At 45.2% G+C, this 16,863-nt stretch overlaps 2 protein-coding genes across 2 annotated transcripts in view; both read right to left on the bottom strand.

Annotated features, from left to right (window-relative positions):
* Positions 1-10,386, bottom strand: part of LOC120842248 — a 37,838-nt gene extending 27,452 nt beyond the window's left edge. The window contains exons 1-9 of the mRNA XM_040213279.2: positions 10,228-10,386; positions 9,692-9,770; positions 8,998-9,068; positions 8,331-8,460; positions 4,934-5,037; positions 4,077-4,170; positions 3,127-3,260; positions 637-783; positions 57-147 (exon numbers count right to left, since the gene is read on the bottom strand). Coding sequence (XP_040069213.1) covers positions 57-147; positions 637-783; positions 3,127-3,260; positions 4,077-4,170; positions 4,934-5,037; positions 8,331-8,460; positions 8,998-9,068; positions 9,692-9,770; positions 10,228-10,269 — 892 coding nt within the window. The 5' untranslated portion in view covers positions 10,270-10,386. The remainder of the gene's footprint in view (positions 1-56; positions 148-636; positions 784-3,126; positions 3,261-4,076; positions 4,171-4,933; positions 5,038-8,330; positions 8,461-8,997; positions 9,069-9,691; positions 9,771-10,227) is intronic.
* Positions 10,387-12,645: 2,259 nt separating this feature from the next.
* LOC120842247 (dynamin-like 120 kDa protein, mitochondrial) lies at positions 12,646-16,593 on the bottom strand. The gene has a single exon (XM_040213278.3). The coding sequence runs from the start codon at positions 16,423-16,425 to the stop codon at positions 13,588-13,590; it is 2,838 nt and encodes a 945-aa protein (XP_040069212.1). The 5' UTR covers positions 16,426-16,593; the 3' UTR covers positions 12,646-13,587.
* Positions 16,594-16,863: the final 270 nt, after the last annotated feature.

Genomic DNA, 16,863 nt, shown 5'->3' with positions numbered 1-16,863 from the left:
TTGCACTACACCTAGCTTTCGATGTCGGACACGGATTTGCTGGAAAAACAAACTACCAGAGTTGAAGTCGTGGATCTCCGTGACTCCTTGCACGTTCCTCATGTTGAGCTCCACCTTGGCAACCTTGTTGGTGGCATCGAACCAAATCTGAAAAAAAAAAAATACCCCGTTGAGTGTCGCATAAAGTTGAGAAGTACCAATTTCAATTTAGCATTTTTTGTATAAAAAAAACAAACAAGAATGCGTTTTCCGAACATTTTGAAGGAAATGCGGAGCTCAAGTTTGTCTGCTTTTTTTTGCAGGGGTTGCGGTGATGTCAGAACGCTAAGCCCTGATTGACTCTGATTGAAGGATTGTGGGTAGACCTCAAGGCAGACTGCTTTGAGGTCTACCCACTATTCTTCGAGCTCGGTGTTCCGACGCCTCTACAACCCCTGCAAAGGAAGCAGACGAACTTGCGCTCCACATAAGCATGATGGTGTGGCGATGATGAGCTGCCACTTTATGAGTATACCTTGCGCTTCTAGAACTGAACGCGAGGACTGGGGTTTTCGTGCGAGTACAAAGAAATGAGGACATAGTGTTTTGCTCCAATGCTCGGTTTGAATTATACCGGTTTACAAGTGCACGGGATACCTTGTTGAGTTCGAGGGCGTCCTCTGGTTTTCCGCCAACCTTCTTGAGGTTGTAGATCTCGTACTGGAACGAGATCTGATTGGGCAGGGTCGGGGGTGACTTTCCTTTGGGGTTCTGCTTGCCCTTGCAGCCGATGCCAGTTTTCAGCTGAAATTCAGTGAGGGTACTTTGTCAGTGCCAGCTGATGTACACTGATATGGATAAAAAATTTTAAAGTTCACAATTTAAATACATACTGTAGCTACTTCTATGGATAATACCCACACAGATTTAGGCAATTATGCTTTGCTACAAGCTTTTGAATACCCTCCTCAAAGAAGGTTACTACTTGTGTTCTCGGTCGATTCCATCACCTTGCGTTCAACAATATGGCAAGTTGCAGCAGACGTTCTTCCCTGATCCCCATCGTCAAGGACCTCTGTTCATCCTCACCAAAACTTGATGCTGTTTACAGAAGCGAATTTCCCATCCGTGGCAACTGGCGGTTTTGTTGACATGTGATGGAGTGACTGAGAACCCAGATGGCAACCATATTTATGGAGGGTACTCAAAAGCTTGTACCACGTAATAATTGCCTAAATCTGTGCAGTGATTATGTGGAGATGTAGCTAGATTATGTATCTATAGTTGTGTGCATACTAGAACCTTTTCAATGGCCCTCACAGAGTACTGTAAAACACTGGGCAAGCGCCCACCCAAAAATTGGAGATAACCTTGAAAAGCTGAAAAATGGGTGCTTGTTAGTTTTGAGCAGAAATGCAGAACGGGGCGCGCGATGGAGTGGGCTTCACTATTTTGCATTGGCATGCGCATGCCAGGATTCACCGCTTTGCACCGGCGAACTCTGAGAAGCAGCTGATACGGAGAAACGTCTCGATAAGCTAGATGGTCTCGGAAGTCTGGTGTGGGTACCTGATACGTCCTTTGTTTAGTTTATAAATGTTTGAAGGTTAGTGGATGGCCGCTTCCTATCGCATAGGTGCATGCTTGATATATGCCTTCTAAACATCTTCTATACCTTAAGACATCACAATTGATATGCCTGTTCGCAGCAAGCTCCAGTTTTTCTTGCAGCACCGTTTTGCCTATTAGCAAACTTTCCAAGCCTGGCCGAGTCTACATAAAATGCTACAACGACTGGTGAAAGTTTTACTGTCACTTATGCCAGCCTGTTCATATTCACACAGTTCGTCCCTTTTCACCAAGTTTCATTTCTGTAGGGGACACTACTGCTCTCTATTGTATTTGCTGAAAGTATATTATTTACACTTTTAATATTAAAGGTATTAACTATTAAGTATCAATACAAACATTTGGATAAAGGAACTTCTTTAGCATTTTTCTAGCAATGTCTCGGAGGTGTGGGATAGCGGCTATATGGTATATGGTTTCCTTAAGCGAGCATTTCGCATCTTAGATCACACTCCTGCTATTCACTAAACTTCAACAGTAGCCTCATTTCCTTCTCCACGTTACACTTCATACTAGAGACACTAAAAACAATGAAAATAAGAGATGCCGAAGCAAAGAAGCGTACATGTATAGCTTGGATGAAAATCTCTGCAGTTTTCAGCTAGCTCTAAAACAGCTATAGTGTTGCGTGTAGGTTTAGAGAGTGGAAAGTCAGTGTCTCCGCTCTAGGTACGAAATTTAGCAAGTGCTGTAGTACACCGCTAACCTGGGTCTTTAACAGGCATCGCACAGTAGTGACAGAAGAGAGCACGTCAGTACAGTATAACCTCGTAACTACAGATCTCGATACAGCAGACATTTGGTTACAACATACCGATCTGTGAAGCTTGGTTGGGCTTCCTATCTATGCCATTCAGCCAACTTCGCTTACTACAGATCCTGTTATAACATACATTCAGATATAGTGGACTATATTAGGGAGTTTGGAAGTGGTTCACCGTTCCATTGTAACGGACCCTTTAAAAGCAGTCATTATTTTGATCGTTACGTGGCTTTGGTTCAGTAGCAGTGGCATCCATTCTGTGAAATACTGTCATCGGGCTCGGTGCCTTGCAAGCCTCGTATGACCCAAAGCACGCAGTGATGATGACCATCGATACAGTTCAATAAAACGTCACTGCCTTTCAAAGATCAGAAGTTTCAATAAATCAATTATTTTCTAATATTCATTCACAATCCCTCAGTGGTACTGGTTAGAACAGATGCCAGTCATATGATCCACCTCAAAATCTGTAGTAAGAGTATCTGCGTTCTACATACTCCTTTTGCAACAGACCGAAATCTTAATCCCTATCAAGGTATGTTATAACGAGTTTATACTGTATGGTGCTCATGCATGTTGAAATTGGCCAGGGTGGGGATTGAACTCGGGACCACTGGAGCTTTAGCTCAACGTGCTTCAAGCTGCGGTGTATTAATGCACCGAGCCACCAATCCCCCCCAGGTAACTTTAGCAGCTTTCTTGTGTTCCTTGTGACGATGACGACAGAAAGACAGCCTACGGCCACGCCGACTTACGGCCATGTCGCCAAAGCGCTTGGTGTAGGGCTTGAAGTTGTAGAAGTCGTACATCTGCACCCCTTTGGCTGAAGTGTTTGTCACCCGCACTGGCACCTGTGCCGTGGTGTTGTCGTCAGCCACCCAGTCGGCAGCTGCAACAGTAATAGTCTGGTTAACACATTTGCATCCAACCCTGTGTTGCATTTCCTTGTGACCGCCTAACGTGCTGACGCCACCTGTCGGGCAGCCACGGTACATTTTCGATGCTCGTACATATTTTTGTAATCTTTCTCATTCTAGGGACTATACTAGTAGTTTCACATACTCCGGGTAAATGTGTTATTTAAACCGTAACAGAACGGCGCAGCGAGATACACATTGCGTCGTAGGTTGAGAGAGTCTGAGGAGGCCCCTGGTAACAGCCGTCTCCGTGTATGAAACTTGGTCCGTGCGAGCGGGCCTCGGCCGGCGGTTGAACTTCGCACGAAAGTTCTTATACGCGTAGTCGCAGTATATAGCTGAGCGCGCTGCCAGATACTAGCAATATATATCAAGTAGCAAATATATAAAAATGCTTATTCTTATTTCTGTTCACAAATGCAAACCGTGTTAACGACATCAACAAAAAATATTTCCGCGTACACGCATAAGCATAAGCGTAAATCGCTCGAAGGTCTTTAAGATCCCTTCATTTTCGTACATACATATAAAATCATTAGGTATAGCGTCAGGAAAGATGTTTGCTCTAGCGACTTCGAAACAACCCTTGTTGGACGCATGTTGGTTCAGTTCGTGACAAAAAACGTCGGTCTCAAAATTTGGACAAACAGATTTCTGACTTGTGTCCTGTCTCCATTATGTTCTCTCGTCGTAAATAAAACCGAATGTATTAAGAGACTACAACAGGCATCTTTGTACAGTTGTTCCCCTGCCAAACTTGATAGACGTTGGCAGGCGTGTCAACTTACCCCTGAAGTACACGTCGTATGTGTTGTCTTTGTCGTCTTTGTAGCTGAACTGAGAAACCTTGATGCCTCGGACGGTAGTCTCGGCCTTATACTCCTATAAAACCAGGAAGAAATTATGCTTTAACATTTTGCGCTTTGAGGATGGAGACTCGGGTGTATTTGTCTATTTATTTGCGAAGAAACCTGCTTCACGGTCAGGCACCATTGAGGGGGTGGGTTTTTAAAAGAAAAAGAGTTCATTAAAGAAGCAAGAACATTATCTATAGACACATCTAATGTAGAAAAGGCATTATCTGTAGAACAACTGGAATAATGTAGATTTACAATTTTTTTTAAACCACCTGAGACTGGGTGGAGAACCCAGTCTCTGGTGGTTTAAGAAATGATAAATCTAGACCAGCTCGCCTGCATCATCGCTGTTTTATGCCATTGCAGGATCTCTTTCAGGCTTTTGACGCTTGCTCCAAATTCGTAATTAGGAAATATGAATGTTGACTTTAACATCTTTTTTGGAAACCTTGCATTTCTGAGGCAGCCAATGCTCTTAGGGCGTGCAAAGTTGTATCTGCATGGTTCACGGTGATTTGACGCATCATCTGCGTGTCCCCGTGCGCTAACATGAGCATAAATGTGATGCAACGTAACGCTACAAGGCGTTGCCGAGCATGGATGTTACGAGGGATGAATGAACACAGTTAACTGCTAGTGTAAAGTGGACTCATTTTATTCTCATGCACAGAACAACCGCCCCACAAAACTGGGATGTTTACACTAAGGTCCCTAAAAATGACTTCATCGGTCCCAGCGGTCCCACGGACCCTCGTCGTAGGACCATTGCTCTAAGATGTGCCACTCACCATCTTTTCGCTGGGCAAAGTGTAGAGAATGGACGAGCTGCCGGTGTATACAGTGCCGTCTTTGATGGCGTCGGGTGTGAGCGGCTGCACATCACAGACATTATCTGGCAGGGTACAAAAATGACACAATAAGTAAGGGCTGTTAAAGCCATTGTGTCGCCCGTGCCTCATCAACACATGCTGGGCACATCTTACATGGCACAACTCTGGCCATGACTTGTGGCTCTTATTTTTGGTTGTGACTCGTTGGTGCGTCATGAACAATGAATACTTGTTTAACCACTTAAAACTTGTCATTCTTCGAATTGTTTCTGATGGTAAAGATTATTTGCACTTTAGCCATCTCGCATGCTGTGAAAGGATTTTGACTTAAAGGAAAAGAAATTCTGTTGTGTGCGCAGCGGGAAGTTAGTGTTTCTACTGTAGATGAAAAATTCAGATGGAGCTGAAAAACTGCTAGCTTGAGGCCTTCGATTAATGTGTCACGCAGTAGTGATACACGACCGCACGCCGGTAAGACGCTCGTCGATGTCGGACCCAGGATCTTTGGGTTCTGCAGAGCGAGTTTTTGCCGCACGTACACCGAGCTGCAGTGCATCAGCACGCTTCGACCACCAAGCCTCCAATATTGGATGGAAAAAAAGAAACATTCATTTAACAATATTTGTTTCCATGCGGTAGCGAAAATGTTTTTCGCAAAGTTGGTTGTGCCTTCACGCCTTGCTATTATAGTACTTCGGAGGTCAAAGCAAAATGCAACTTGAAGGTGTTCTTAATTTATGTGTCCTTAAGCTCTCGGCAATGAAGTGATAAAGTAGTGCAGAAGGCTATGACTTCGTAAACTATAATATGCAAACTATTAAGGAGTGTCTGATCTACTAAAATAGTGCTTAAGCTGAAAAAAAGAAAGCTTTAGGGGCAGGGATGGTCGAGGGAATTCGAGAGGTCGAGAAACATATTCGGGTTCTAGGGAACCCCTGTAGATTTCTAGTAACCAAAATTGAGAAGCCATGAACTAGAGCATGTGACATTTTCATACAGGTTATTTTTTTTTTACTGACTATATTTGGTATAATGTGGTAGTTGCAGCAGTCACTGTACAGGGCCCTAGTACTTCCGACAGTTATTAAATATTCCACCTGGCATTTGTAAGGCCACACATCTTTATCTTGTAGAAATGTAGGCCCAAGCGATGGCTGAGAATCAACTGAAAGTTGCTTGCCTACGTCAACACTTCGGCACGCGTTGCCGAGCGATATTCAAGTAATCTATAGATACTGGAACAACTGCCTGCTGTTTGAGTGCCTTTATCGAGAGATCCTTACATTTTCAGGATAAATATTTACGTCGAAAACCTGCCGTCGCCTATTGCTGCAAGGACTGCAAGTGAAGAAAAAATATCAAGCGCAACAAGAGCGTCAAAACACATTCTTCATCAGACTTCTTCAGTATCTAGGTACTCTGTAGAAGCTTCAAATTACAATAACTTAAAATATACAGTGGAACCTGCCTTCAGCAAATTTAATTTACAAAAGAAAAGCATTGTTTTATATCAGCGCTCTTCAATGCGTCAAATGCAGGGGCGGATTTAGAGGGGGAGTCCGGATGTCCTGACCCCCCTCTTGATTTTTACATGTGTAAAATTTAGGGCGTAAAACAAGGCAGAGGGGGAGGGGGTTCCTAAACATATGGTACGCTGACCAACACCTGACCCCCCCCTCAGGAAATTCCTGCATCCCCCCCCTGATCAAATGTATACATAGTTTGCACTGATGTCACGTGGAAGTCATGTATTAACAGCATTTTTGGTGCACAGCCGTACCTTATACGTAGGATTCAGTGTTTTCACAGCTTATTTTTCGTCAAATTCAAAGGGAGGGTGTTTTTCGGAGTTTATGTTTTGCCAAAAATTCTGAGTTTATCCGAGTTTACTTTTGTGCGACTCCAATTTTCTGAAATTCGGAGCAAAATATTGCAGTGTTTTTTTATGTTTCAAAAATAATAATAAAATAAATATCTGAGTGTAAATGTATGCTAGATAACAAAAATAAAACGTGCTTGTATCAATTAATATTTCTTCCGCTGAATTTAGCATTGGCACCATTGCCATTGGCACTACTAATTTGTCACATGATGAAAGTTGCAAACAAGTGTTGCTTCGATAAATGTCGGTACAGTCGAATCTCGTTAATTCAAATTCTCTTAATTTAAACTTGTGGATAATTCAAACTAACATGGGGGTCCCATCCTATGCGTCCCCATGGGAAGAAACTCCCGGTAATTGAAACTTTGCTTTCTTCAAATTTTCAGTCTTCCTCGAGTTTGACTTGACATTCGACTCTACCTTAAAATCAATAAACTCCTGGAGGTAGTCGCTGGGAAGCTTGTATTCATCCCACCCTATTCATCAACCTACCCCGTGGCTGCGCGGGGTGGAGTGGTAAAGGGCCACTCCACCCCGCTTCCCCCCTTTTTCGAAATCTCTATGGTTCATAATAGCTTTCAATGTTACAAAAACACAACACCTCCTTCCTCTCAGAAGCACAAAGAGTATGACCAAAACTGGAAATTGGAACAGTGGCCTTTGTCATGACCCAAAAATACAGTGACCTGCAGTTCTTAATGAACTTTGACGAGATAAGCGATAAGATCCCTTTTGTCAATGGTCCGAGATTTTTTAAAAAAAACTGTGGTGGCGTTTTGTTGTGAAGGCTTCCTCGGGACAATGACCAGACTTAACAGGCCATCTTCCTCTTTTTTTTTTTTCTCATTGGTACATTGAAAATTGGAGCTTATTGGGTAAATCCGAATTGACAAAATGTTTTCCGGCGGGTGTGTTTCTCGGATTTATCCGAAAACACGGAACCCTACTTCTACGCTAACACAACCTCGTATTACCGGAAAAATAAAAATTGTCAAAAGGCTGGAACAGGTGCTTGGATAGTAAAATTGGGGTTTAGTGGATCATTCCGATGATTCTGATAATGATACCAGATACTCCAAACACCACCTTTGCACAAGCTTCATATCGTCGTCAGGGGTATCAGAGGTATTGGAACGATCTGCTAAAACTCTAATTACAACGCTATAAAGTTTTTTTTGGTTTTTTTCCAGTAGGTTGATTTTATTAATGGAGGAGTAATACCAGCGGGGGGAGGGGTTTTGGGGTCATGACTAGCCCCTCCCCCTCTAAAAAATCCAGCCCCTTCCCATACTAAAAATTGCCCCCCCCCCCCCCCCCCTCCCCACCAAGAAAAGATCTTGGCTTTGTTGGGCTTTTTTTAATTGCCCAGTACATGAAACTGCTGGCTTAGCATGATCTCATCTCGTTTGAGGCAGTCGGATAGAGTTGTAACTTTTTTTTTTTTTTTGTGCGTGGCGAGTACATTGAACTTACTGATTATGGTGACCTCCTCGTTGGTCTCACCATAGTAGTACACGTAATTGATCATTCCAGAGATGAGAATCTCGAAGTAGCCCGTCTGGTCTTCCCTGCTGTGAAACTCTGTGGTGAACTCCGAGATGTTCTGAAATGAAAGCCAGCAACAACACAATGGGTTCATCATAAAGCGAACATTCCACAAGGTTTTTCACGTAAAAATGTTCCTACGAAAACTATGCAGGGAAATTTATAGGCTATGGGTCAAGCAGTTAATTATTTTCTGAATCTTTTTACCTTTTTCCAATTAGTAAAGCTAAAGTAGAAAGGCCCATTATACTATCTCAGTAACTTGGTGCAGAAAAAACAACTATTCCTGAACATACCATGTTATAATTTTTTTTTAGAAAAGTTGTGACTAATTGTGTGAAAGAAGCTCGATACATTAGCATTTTTCATAGTGAGCTGAGCACTTTTTCGACCATGTTACCCTGCCCTTTAAAAGCACGATACACTATTAAAATAACAAGTTTTCACCCAAGTGAATTCATACCGATCAGAGATTGGCATGAACTCGGAATATAATTTGCAGGTTCTTACAGCAGCAATATTTTGGTGATCTAGGTACCTTGCGATGATTTTATGCTAGGCCCCCGTTGCATCCGTAGCGCAAGCAGTCTCTTACCTGTGGCTGCTTGGTGAATTCGACGTTAGTCTGATATGATTTGGCAAGCATGGCCTTAATGTCCGGATAGTCTGTAAATAGAAAGTTCCGACAGTTGATCACTCAACTGATTTACTACTGCACTCCGGTCAGAATTTTGTTTAGTGTTCAATGTTCCAGAGAACGACCTAAACGCTTGTTCACATATTTGTGTTCGACTGTGCCGAGTATGATATGACCTCTTGTAATTGATTAACACACACTGACATGGGTACCCCCAGATTACTTCTGACCCGCATATACTATATATATATTTTTATATGCACAATTTTTTAGCATGTGCTTTGAAATAAAGATGACAATGTTACAAGCGACTATTTTCCAGAAATAGTGCGCACATTTCAACCTCGCAAATACTGGAAACCCGTCAGTTTGTTATACACAGGCTGGAAGCGTTCCATGTCTACCCAACAGACGACATCAATGTGCCGGTTCACAACACGCTCAGCACAGGCGAATGCAAATGTGTGAACCAGCCTTCAATGCTATAACGACACGCTAAAACTAGTGAGGAAAAAACAAGGACCGTGTTTGACGATTAGGTACAAACAAATTAATTGTTAAAAGCCTAATTAAATGTAATGGGATCGCTTCAACACGTTCAGATTATCTTACTACTGTTGTTTTCTGGGGACTAAAACAAGGTTGCGCTTACTTTGTTGTGCCGAACACTGCAGGCCGATGCCAAGGAAGCAAAGTGTTGCCACGAGCCACATGCCCTGTGGCGTGTTGCGCTGAAATTGCAAACACAAAGCTTATCAATATGCTATTTTCAAATGTCAGGTATATACAAAAAGTGATATCTGCTTTATATGCTATATGAATGTTTTTCTACAGGTATTACTAAGTTTACTTTGCAGTAAGATGGACAAACACCATTACTCGTGAAAGTGGTAATAATAAATGTTAATTAAATTCCTGCTTTTCTGGTAAAGAAAGCTAGCAGCGGGACATTGGCACCTAACGTTTGTCGATAGTTCTACAACTTTGTAGAACAAGACCTCGAATACCGCCCCTGGCATCTTCAAAGCATTGCCAGCTCTAGACCTAGCCTAACTTCTACACAGTATCTGAGAGCTGAAATATATTTAAAGCTTGCAGAACTGGAGTACAGTTAAAAACCATAGCTTTTCACATTGTCACAGGCGACACTCATGCCATAGATTAAAAAAAAAAAAAAAAAGGACTTACGGTCATTCCTGAACGGAAATTGACAGTCCACCCACCGTTCATGAAGTGTGAAAGCAGACCCCCAAGAAGAGGAGAGAGTCACGCGACAAGGCTTCCCAAGATCCGCCCATCCATTGTCTATGGTTCATGCAAGAAATGGTCGATATCGAGACTATTCTCAATTTGACCAGATAATTCCCCCCCTCTCACCTCCCTCTCCACGAGGTTTTCGTGCGAGATAACATTGTTCGGCTGCCCTGCGGCCAGATATCGTCGCGATAGCGGCTCGATCGCTCAGATGCCGAGGTGCTGCCAGCCAACGACAGATATCTGGAATGCAGCAGTGTTCGAAAGGACTCCGCAGCATTCTAGGTATCAGTTGGGACTGTTCTTCCGTTTTGTTGGACGTTGGACTGTACTTCCGTTTTGAACTCTGCCATGAAAAAATGATCTTTTGCCAGATGCGTGCCATTAAATTCTGCAAGAGTAGTGGACCTAGAGAAGTTTTTTTATTTTATCAGTGAAGGAGGCGAGGCGTAGAATAAGCCCAATTCTGACAGGTCCTGCGACTGCGTGGGACAGTTAAGTTTTAGCTAAACTGAACCCTGCATCATCTATCTGCAGTTTGCCATTGAAAGTCGAAACAATTGGAGTAGGCCTAGTACAGTCCGATTCATTTGGTATAGAAGTTGAATTGTTTTGATTGGTAGATGTCATGAGGCAATCTTGGTATGGTGGGTTGGTTATACAGCAAGATGGGAAAGGAGAATGAGGGGAAGGCATAATATTCGTAGAGTCACGAATGGGAGAAGGCGGTGAAGTGAATTAGAGACTGAAAAGGTCAAGGAGAAAAATATAGTTCAAGAAACAATGCTTCGCACATTACATTCTGGCAGATAACACATCTCGCTGCGGCCGTCCGGCAACGTTGGGACACTGTTTTGAACAGCTCTGCAAGTAGCAAACAGTCGATTGTCTGTGTGCACTTTTAGACCGCTTATCACGTTTCATTTATCCTACTTTAGTTGGGGTGCTGCTACAACACCAGTGGAAAGAAAGGCATAGTTTGTGGAGTAGACTACCGATTTAACTGGACCGGACGTCAAAACAACTGCACCGATATGACACCACCCAGCAACTTGCAGCGGCAATACAGCAACTTTCTCCGAAAACATCCCAATACAAAACTGCTCTCAGACGCACCATTACACTGAAATTACTCTACAGTGGACTTTTTCTCTTTTTTTTTAAGTTTAGCAAATTTGTTGTACGGCTTGTACTATATTATTTATCATTTTCATTTTTTTTTTTTTTTTTGAGGTACACACAAAAGAATAAGTTGGCTTACTGGGTGTGGAAAAAAACAAAAACAAACATGGCCACGTGAAGAGCACTGTTGCCTGACAGATTCACTTCTTTTTTTTCCAGATGTTTCTCTGCTATGCTAGCTTTAATGTGTAGGGTGGAAGCAATAAGCACAGGCCACACAGCAATTCCATAAGCCATTTCGAACGCAGAATGTTCCCCAACCAGGGACAAAAGTTGATAAGCCGACCATCAGCCAAACGCAGACACAGCACTTTTCTCATCACTGACTGGACACCAGTGCCAGCTGAACGTCTTCCTCTAGTGTGTTGCTCCCACGAAGAGAAGACATCACGTGCTCAGACATAAGCGGTGCTCTGCTCACAGCGACAGAAAAGCAGAGAAAAACAGCGGACGTTACGTTAGACATGCTCACTTTGCCACAAGTTGAGGTAGTTTGAGTGTTTGGTTGCCGTAAGCCGGTGTCGGGGCTCTGCTCGGTGCTGCCGCGTTCCAACTGTTTCGTTTTCCGCACACTCTGTCTATAGCGTCTCACACTCCGACAAGCTCAGAGTCGCATTTGCAATGCCACCGCAGAAGGCATCCACAATTAAGTCATCCACGGGGCACTCACCGTGCAGAACACAGGGCTGCTAGGTCGGCCGTGCACACAAAGCCTTCGAACAGTGCTTCCGGGTCCCCAACTGAGCGGGTGAGACTATCAGTAGGAGACGCTGATATCTCATGGCGACACCGGAATAAATTATGCAAACCATCGTTTGCACCGTCTTCATTCTCCAAACGTGTACAGTTTCTCCAAACTTACACATCACATTTTGCGTTACCACTGTCTTTGCCACGCTAGTATGGCAAAGGGCGATTCTCTCTTTCATAATTGGGCGAGGTATGTTTCTATTTGGGTTAGTCGCACCCTGTTCTGACTTTGTCAAATCTGGCACGTCGTGTAGAAAGCAAGCGAAGTGGACGCGTTAAATAAATTGTTCCGGCAGCGTGGCAATCGGCATATGCCGATAAAATATTGGTTGGGTCAGAAATATTTACCGTGCGCTTTAAACTCGTCTATAATTCTGAAATGATGAGGGTATCCAAAAAGTCACGTAGGACGAGCACATGTCCACGAGCCAAAAGTTTATTGCCTGCAGCGAAGAAATAAATTGTTAACTTATTATCAATCCTGCAGTGCAAGGGCCACACATGCAATTCACAGTACTCTTAAGCACCTATCTATGTACAGCAAGCTATCTACAATGTATGTGCTAGATATGCAGTTGCAGTAATGTACAGCAACAAAAAGTTCAAAAGGCAATATCAAGGACAGGTGTAAGACATTTCCCGCTTAATTTAATTGACTCCTTACAAAATTTGCATTGTACTATCTAATCTGGCATGCATGGCACAGTTAAAACAGCTGCTATATAAGGTGAGTACAGCTAAGTTTAGCTGTGCTGAATCTTAAATTCCATGTCATAGACATAAAAAACTGCCATTAAAAAAAATTGACTCTCTGGAAGTGAGTAATAGCAGTAACTTCATTGCAAAGTACTAAATTTTCATATGCTTTGGAATATTTTAGCGAAAGGAACAAAATGATGGCAACAGGAATTGCAAAAAGGTTAGATAGTGAACCACTTCCAAAATTGACCTGTTCTTCAAAACCTATCTAATAAAGGTAATTATGCTACCAATAATTATGCTACCAAAACAGACTAGTTGGTAATGAAAACTAACCTCTGTTAAAGCATTCAAATAAGAAATTTGCAAACTTCTTTGAAAATAGCCCGGCTAAAGGCAAATCCTAAACTTAGCAGACACGGTGTTTTTGCAGCGATATATTTGTTCAAGCTGCATCTCCCCTTGGGAAGAATAAAGGCTTTTTAACATTGCTGTTATGGGACCACAGCTCTTTCCAAGTACCTGAATGTTAGGCCTTATGAAAGAATTAACACTTCTCCCTGATGGCAAACACACCACCATCCCACAGAATTAAAAAAAAAAAAAAAGAAACGAGCTCATCAACAAGGCAAAGCCCAAAATTCTAAAGAGGCAAGGACAAGCTCACTTCTCAGCATTTAGCGCACCAACAAACTCCTCTAGCTTTTCCTGGATCTGCCTGACCTTCTTTAGCTCTTCAGCAAGCTCCACCCTACGACCAGTCAGCAACTGCACCTTCTTCTCGGAGTCCTGGGAAAAATCGTCCAATACCTCCTTGACGCCCTTCTCTAGCCTCCGGGCCTCTCGGTTCATGACCTGTTGGCGGAGGACGTTGGCCGTTGTGTGCATGATACGCTGAACCCGCCAAAAGAGGACCACGTCGTGGCACTCCAGCTCCGAGTCCAGCCCCTGGTGGTAGAGGTAATAACCCTTGCGACAGTCATTGGCCTTGGCTAGAGAGCGGCGAAGGAAATGCAGACGGTACAGCGGCTCCCAAGTGTCGCGGATGAACTTGTAGTCCACGTCCACATCCCGTGCCTGGAGATTCTTGCGGACCGTTGTCAGTTCCTCTTGGGTCAGCGACGGACCGTGCTTCTGGAGGAACTCTGTGCTCAGCAGACGCTCCAGCTCCGAACGTACAACAGCGCGGTGCTTCTGCTCCTCTGTCGGAGACATCCAGTAGAGCCACTGGTCGCGAACTCCCGGTCCCACCATGTCCTGGATCCTGGCTTCTGCTGCATGCAGACGGTCGTGAAGAGCGCTTTCGAGGAAGCGGACCGCCTGATCCCACTGGTGCTTGTCATGGACCACGCGATCTTCAAGGGCGTTGAGCTGGATCAGCCGCAACATGTCAACGGCCTTGTCCTCCCATTCATGACGGTCGATGACTTCCTGAACGACTGCCAGCATGAGTTGGTCGAAGAGTGGATCGTGATCCTTCGAGGCCTTGCGCTTTTGTAGCAGGCCGTGGAACTCGTCTCGAAGCGTGCGCCAGCCAACGTCCACAGACTGCGACGGCAGAAGCTTCTCCGCCCAGAGCTTCAAACGGATATCCACCGCGGTGTTGAAGTTTCCGGCGTTGCCAGTCTGTGCTGCCGGAAGGAAGATGCTGTCTATTACATAGCTGGACATGTCACCCCAGAGGTTTTTGGACAGAACCTCCTCCCAGTGCTTGGGACTGAGTTGGCTCAGATTGACCACTTCATCGAGCAGCTCGCCACGAGAGCGTTCAAAGAGTTCATCACGGTCTAGCTCACGCATTCGCGGGAAACTGTTCTTCCACTCCGTCTCCAGGTTGAACCGCTGCGCCTTGAAGGCGTCTGCCTGCTGTTCCACGGACTCGCGGACCATCTTCCAGAAGCAATCCGAGACAGCAAAGCTCAGGCTCTGCGTCGTGCACTGCGACATGTTCAAAATACCGTCGCGGCAGAGACGGGAGTTGCGGAAGAACATTTCTTCATAGGCCTTAATGGCAGTGATACTGTCGTCGTTGCTTCCCCTGCCAGTCACCACAGCAAAGTAACCGAGGGCCTTCATCGGGAACAGCTTGCCATCGAGGATCTTGCGGATCCGTGTCGGATTTGCCATGTTCTGTTCGGCCAAGTCGACCTTCGTGAGCACGAAAATGGTCCTCCGGCCGTTGGGGTCCACCTGACTGACTAGGTCGGTGACAATGCTCCTCTCAGCATCGACCGAACCGTCTTGAATGCAGAGGATGATGGCGTTCGGATTGTTCATGTACGCGCTGGTCATTTCCCGGATGGCGTCCTTGGTCCCCTCGGCCATTTCCGTCGTCGCGGTGCTGATGATGCCCGGCAGGTCCACCAGGACCATCCTCTGCAGTCCTGGACCCTTGACCGTCATCGAGATGACGTCGTTGCTGACGGTCTTGCCTCCCCGCACGCTGTTCTTCATCCGCAGCTCCACTTCCCGCCGCAAGTCAGAGAGCTCGGTCTCCTTGGTCAAATCGAACTCCCTCGAGCTGTCCTTGAACTTGGCAATGTGGTAGGGCCCTTCGCTGAGTGTGACCTTGACGGGTGCTCTGGTCATCATCTCCCCCGCACCCCTGGGGAAGATGCGGGCCTGGGCAACCATCTCGAGGACGCTGGTCTTCCCGGCACTCTGGTCTCCAACCACAACCACCCTTGGCAAATGGTCCTGGACGTTGTAGCTCGAGTCGTAATCGCACAGCTCGTCGAGAACCTCGGAGTAGAGATCGATGAGAGACTTCTTGATCTTGCGCCTGCTCACGGCCTTCTCTGTCTTGAGCATAATCTGGCGCCGCAGCTCCTTGTTCTCCTTCTCGAGGCGCTCAATCTCCTTTTGATACTTCATCTGGACGTGGATGAGTTCGTCCTGAAGCTTCTGCATCCGTTCGCGTTCGTTTTCCCGCCTAGCGTCTTCCTGAGAGGAGAACAGCGGAGCGACGGCCATCGCGGTCGCGAAGTCGTCGAATCCCGTCCCGTTCACGCTGGGCGAGCTTTCGAACTTGACGGTTCGCAGCCACTCGCTCACACTCGCGAAACCCGTCGCGGCAGCGTCCGCGCCGGACCGAAACTTTTCGGACAGGGCGAGCTTGTCCTTCATCTCTATCAGAGACGCCCGGAATTTGTCGATGCTTTCGGGGGACGGCATCTTGTCCTTGACCCAGCCGAAGTCGGGGAAATCGGGAAGGTTGTCCTTCCACTCCTCGTACTTCTTGGACAGCTGGACGCCGCCGCCGACAGCGGAACCTAGGATGATGTAGCGGATCTTTAGCACGCCTCGGAGTACCCTGGCCACGAGTACGATGTTTCGGCTGCTCTGCAGTGTCGGGATCGATCTGTAGATCCTGAGGCGGTGCCGACAGTTGGCATTGAGCGTGTGGTGTTTGCGCGCTCGGACTAGGCGGGGCGAACTCCACCTGTGTGGGCTGAAGCCAACGCCGTAGCGCGCGACTGGTAGCGCCTTATATTGCAACATGCTGCTTTTTGGTGTGTTTGCGTAAGTAAGGCCAATACATGCGAATAAAAGCGTTAGCCGCTTTTAGATGGCATCGTCCGAGATCTTACGCACCGGGAACGCCATGTTTCCTGCAGACTTCTGTTAGGCCTGTTGTTAGTCATTAAACATTTAAGATGCGATGAAGAGGGCAGTAATGTTGCGTCAAATTAATTATTGCTCGGATGCTCTTTGGCAAAAAATAAATGGGTGTGAATTTTATTATTTGGCGTCTTTACACACAATGTTTATTATTTTTAATAAAGCGCTACCTTAAGAAACGATCGAAGAAAGAGTTGGACAGGACGGAGCGAGAAACTGAATGAAACGAACGCTGACTAATTTTATCGTTCAGGGAAAAAAAAAAAAAAAAAGCGCACTGTGGTATTTGATTTTCGTCTTTGTCGTACCGGCGTGCGG

The sequence above is a fragment of the Ixodes scapularis genome, unplaced genomic scaffold, assembly GCF_016920785.2.
Source record: "Ixodes scapularis isolate PalLabHiFi unplaced genomic scaffold, ASM1692078v2 PGA_scaffold8__174_contigs__length_109621045, whole genome shotgun sequence".
Taxonomy (NCBI): Eukaryota; Metazoa; Arthropoda; class Arachnida; order Ixodida; family Ixodidae; genus Ixodes; species Ixodes scapularis.
This window is presented reverse-complemented; position numbering and strand designations above follow the sequence as displayed.

Bases quoted from the DNA above. Each gene is read 5' to 3' on its own strand.
- LOC120842247 (XM_040213278.3), bottom strand. From the start codon at position 16,425: ATGTTGCAATATAAGGCGCTACCAGTCGCGCGCTACGGCGTTGGCTTC.